At 37.8% G+C, this 4,960-nt stretch overlaps 1 protein-coding gene across 1 annotated transcript in view; it reads left to right on the forward strand.

The window, feature by feature from the left end:
- Positions 1-4,074, forward strand: part of LOC112077734 (C-type lectin domain family 4 member E-like) — a 9,858-nt gene extending 5,784 nt beyond the window's left edge. The window contains exon 5 of the mRNA XM_070441815.1: positions 3,840-4,074. Within this exon, the coding sequence (XP_070297916.1) occupies positions 3,840-3,996 (157 nt within the window). The 3' untranslated portion in view covers positions 3,997-4,074. The remainder of the gene's footprint in view (positions 1-3,839) is intronic.
- The last annotated feature ends 886 nt before the right edge of the window (positions 4,075-4,960 follow it).

A 4,960-nucleotide genomic window follows, 5' to 3' on the forward strand; every position in this document is an offset into this window, starting at 1 on the left:
AGAGAGTCGTAGAGATAATATCGGAGAGAAGGAGAGACTTATGGGTGTGCAGGGTTAGTATGAAGAAGTGCAAATGCGATAAAAGTTCGAATGTTCATATTATTAATTATGTTTCTATCCCTTCGAGACTAACTCGTACGAGTTTTCTCTTGCGGTCATAACCTTGAACACAATCGGGAGAGAATGTCTGCTGATTGTCTGACTGTACGTCTGTTATATGAGGGACCTGCGTCGAAACTGTGAGTTTGTGCACCGAGCACCGTTCGTCTGACACAAACTCACCCAGAACAGGTAGTAGTGGATGACAGTACTATATTTATAAACTTTACAATCTCCTGCCGTAGGCCCTCCACCTAGGTTTGCGCATGAATCCATCCTTTATCTGTCCATACAGCCTGCTGTAGTTCCTCACTCTGATTCGCTATCAGTACATCGAAAACTTGCTGTAACAATAACGACAATTAAGATAACTATATTCTTCAAACTCTATTCTAGGTAGATTAGATGTTCGACATACCATGTGATTGCGTCCCCTGGAAGATCATGTCTATTTTTAACACACCCTAAGGGTACCATTCGTTCCTAACTATGAGTACTTTGCTAACTAGTTTGTCTCGAACCCTTATACTGCGCGTCAGTTTGATGAAACGTTGTGTATGACAACAAAGAAGAGTTAACCATGATATCTTGAACTTTTTTCTACCACCTGTAGATAACTAATGCATGTATCCACCGATGATATCTGACCTAGTCTTCTCAAACCATGTAGGTACGGCATTATAAAAACTGACTTGATTGAAATTGCTATTCCCGAAACGTACATGGCGTAGGACTACACACAATTGCTCTTTAATGGTGTGAAGTATGCATTGCAAAAGAAAAAGTAGCCTAGTAGTCTGTGCTAGAATATAAAATGCTCTTATTCATAACAAAAAAAAGTTAGTGCGAAGACACAATCGATTTATGTTAGCTTTGCATTCTACCAATAACTATATATAGGCATCATTTCCTATCATTTATATCATTTCCCATATTCATTCCCAAATGCCCCACCTAAACTGTCTGTGATGTTCATATTCGCGAAATTGCCTATTGCCTACAACAGTATAGAACCTACCATTCGCCCATCTCACATTAAATTGGACCCACTTCACAATGTAGTAATGAAAGCTTATTTCATGTATTTGCTCATTTGCCTCATCCGAAGTACCAGTTAATCGTACAACAACGGTAAACCTTCTCCATTGACTTTAGCTAATAGCCTCGGAAATCTGTAACGAAAATTCCGGTAACCTCTTTAATTAAAAAATAATGCATACCACTTTCATAACCATTCAAAAAAATTCCTCACCTTTTTCTGCCATATTTCGTATTTCCCAAAGTAGAGTACAACAAGATACCATGCGATCTTTGTGCTACTTATATATAAGTTATTTTCGCCAACGAAAGGGAGCGCGGTTTATAGGCAACTACCAGTAGAATTTAACTGACACGGATCATTGATATGTTACATAGTGTTAGGCTACAACTGTTAAGTGTAGACTAGGTTTTTTTAACGAGTAGACACGGTTTCAGAATTCACAGCAGGGCAGCATATTTTAGGATCGGAAAGTTAAATGCAAAACACTATGAATTTCAACATTCTTTTACATCCCCACTTGCATTGTCGTTCCAAACGGCAGATATCGCAAAGCACTGCAAATAAAACTTCTCCTCCCAAAACATTATCTAAGTTCGCAATCTGCTTATTTCCTATAATAGGCACTTCTGTCCTAACGCCCATCACACCCGATATGGTTAATTGATAGAAATGCTAATACAGAACTCAGAATCTACACAGAGCCTGTATTGTTGTTATTCTATTCTCCAAAATATGTTTTCTAAGGCAAATATAAAAATATTATCTTAATCCATGTTTCTCTGAGACAAATGTTAAGTTAATGCTAAGTTTATACAATTCCTTAGAGGTGGAAGACCTATAACAGACACCTGCAGAGATCGAGACCGTTATGTAACTTCACCTATGTAAAACTGTTATAACATATGACCATGTACATCAAACAGTTACCTAATAACATGCTTAGTTGAAGTCAAAAACACGCATAAAATCTGTCAGTGAATGCAATACTTGGTAGAGGTAAATATCGGATAGTAAAAAACTACCCTCTGATTACACATAGAGCTACTATTGTGTGTATTTCTCCGAAAATAGATATTCTACGAAAATGTTTATATAAATACATAATATCCCGAATATTCTATGTACTCTTGTTATCGTTATTTATGGTGCTTAACATTTGTGAAGTGCTTGAGATATGGCTGCTTTTGACGCATCCTTACTAGGCCCTAACACCCCATTTGTTCATAGCTAGTACCAGCTTGCTTGTCGTAAGTAAATAAAGAACCAATTAACCTATTTGGTCATGTCTCTCAGAATCATATGATGGAATCCATTTTTTCAATTAAATGAAGCTATATTTTAAATTTTATAGTAGTCGTACTGCCCCTTTAAATGCAGTTGTTTAACCATCGAAAAATATGACAAAATGTATATTCTAAACTCTAAAACAAACGATACGGCAATCATAATGATAGTAAAGTTCAGCTATATCCAGTCTAAGTGATGTACTTTGGAAAAAACTGCACATATAGAAAGAACTTTATATTTTCATTTGAACAGAAATGCTAACTTAGTAGCCTAATTTTCGCAAAAAACAGTCTTTTTGGATCTATTCTTTCAGCAAAAAATATTTACCTGTTCAAAATTATGTTTATAAGAATAAAGTTGGAGATTTTTGTCAAATACCCTCAACACATTTTCCTTCAACTCTAACTTTAGAATTTGTTAGAGACATATGCTATTGTACTAATCACAATCACCAAGGGATATAATTAGGAAACATAAATGTGACCGAGTGACAGACAGTTGATTGATCACGGCACCTACACTGAATAACAAACACATACCAATTGCTTACTCAGCTTATATTATGTGAGTTGGGAGGACTTAGAGGACAATAATGACTAATGTGTTCACGTTTGTCACTCACACAGTTTGCTAACCAGTGAGCTACTGTTAAAAAACATTGAGTCCCAAAAAAAAATCTGTTTGCATTCACTGGCTTAAAATAAACAAAACCAGTTAATAGTGTATTCTGTGAGGGGTGGACTTTCTCAGCCAAAACAAGAATATTGTAGCATAGTATGAATGTTTGTCCACTCAACAAACTGCCCTGAGGAGCTAATTGGAACAAAGCCCTGTCAATAAAATACAAATTCATATTTTGGGCTTTGGAAGGAACCACTCTGCCTTTGTCCATAAAAATCTGTCCGGCCTGTTATTAACCATGATATACTGACTGTTTTTTAACCCTGTAGGTACTGGTATTAACCATGATATCTGATGGTTTTTAACCCTGTAGGTACTGGTATTAACATAATATAATAATAATAATAATAACCATGATATCTGACTGTTGTTAACCCTGTAGGTACTGGTATTAACCAAGATATCTGACAGTTTTTAACCTTGTAGGTACTGGTATTAACCATGATATCTGACGGTTTTTAACCCTGTAGGTACTGGTATTAACCACGATATCTGACTGTTAACCCTGTAGGTACTGGTATGAACCATGATATCTGACTGTTGTTAACCCTGTAGGTACTGGGATTAACCATGAAATCTGACTGTTTTAACCCTCTAGGTACTGGAATTAACCATGATATCTGGCGGTTTTTAACCCTGTAGATACTGGTATTAACCATGATATCTGACTGTTGTTAACCATATAGGTACTGGTATTAACCATGATATCTGACTGTTGTTAACCATACAGGTACTGGTATTACCCACAGCTTGATAATGGTGATGGCAAACCAGAAAATGGTGAGGAGGACTGTGTTGAGATACGCACAGATCAGAGTCCTCTGAAGGCATGGAATGACTTGTCATGTGTGGAGAATCTTCCCTGGATTTGTGAGAAAGTGCTTTAACATCACCATGACAACATAACGTAGCACGAACAGCAGCCTTCAGTGCGCACACCTCTCTCTCTCTCTCTCTCTCTCTCTCTCTCTAATTTGTTTGTATTAGCATATTAATTAAAGTCCTACTTATTTCCTGATTGTTGCTTCCTGTGTCTCAGTAGTTATGTTTCACACATTATCAGACACAACCTAAAGTTAGCACAGTAGACTCAACAGACTACATTTAACAATGAAAATGTATAATTTTGCTGTTATAATACCAAACCACACACTCACACTCGTTTACATGTTTGTATGAGCATATTAAAACAATTCCTACTCATTTCCTGATTGAAGCTTCCTGTCTACCAATAGGCTAGTTATGTTCCACAAAACATGGTGGAAGTGCGATGATACGAAACCGAGGTAATGGCGCTAAGTACAAACCTTTGTCTGCAGCATACAAGCCAAGTCAATTTAAAAACAAATCTATTTGTTCTCTTGAGGATCTTGGATCCCATCATTCTGCTAGCTCTGTTTAGAAACTCAAGGTGGAGTCGGTCGCCAGTAATGTTTGCTCTGAAATGAAGCCTAGCCAGGATGAAATGCCTGCAGCGGCAGCTATAGTAGAGACTTCCAGCCTTGGCCCTGATCATACCAGAGATGATTTTGGACGGGTAGGAGTAAGATTTTGGGAAAAAGTGGATCCCTGCTCTTTGGCCGACCGATATGTTGTGTCAAGATGGGAACTGTTACATTTGTCACATGTTGGAGAAGTGGATTTGTTAAGATTGTGTGCATCCAGAGGCAGAGGGTGCTCCACATCACACATCTCAGGGCTCGACCTGTGGTGTGCTTTGCTCTGCGGAGCAGGGTGCCTCTCAAAGGAGTGATCAGTGGGGAGGCGTTGAGTGTAGATCTGAAAAACAATATTTCTGGTGTATTTTACATCCTCGGTTGGTGAGAAGTAGACCCAGTGACTGAGACTGAG

This window comes from Salvelinus sp. IW2-2015, unplaced genomic scaffold, assembly GCF_002910315.2.
Source record: "Salvelinus sp. IW2-2015 unplaced genomic scaffold, ASM291031v2 Un_scaffold4878, whole genome shotgun sequence".
NCBI classification, from domain to species: Eukaryota; Metazoa; Chordata; class Actinopteri; order Salmoniformes; family Salmonidae; genus Salvelinus; species Salvelinus sp. IW2-2015.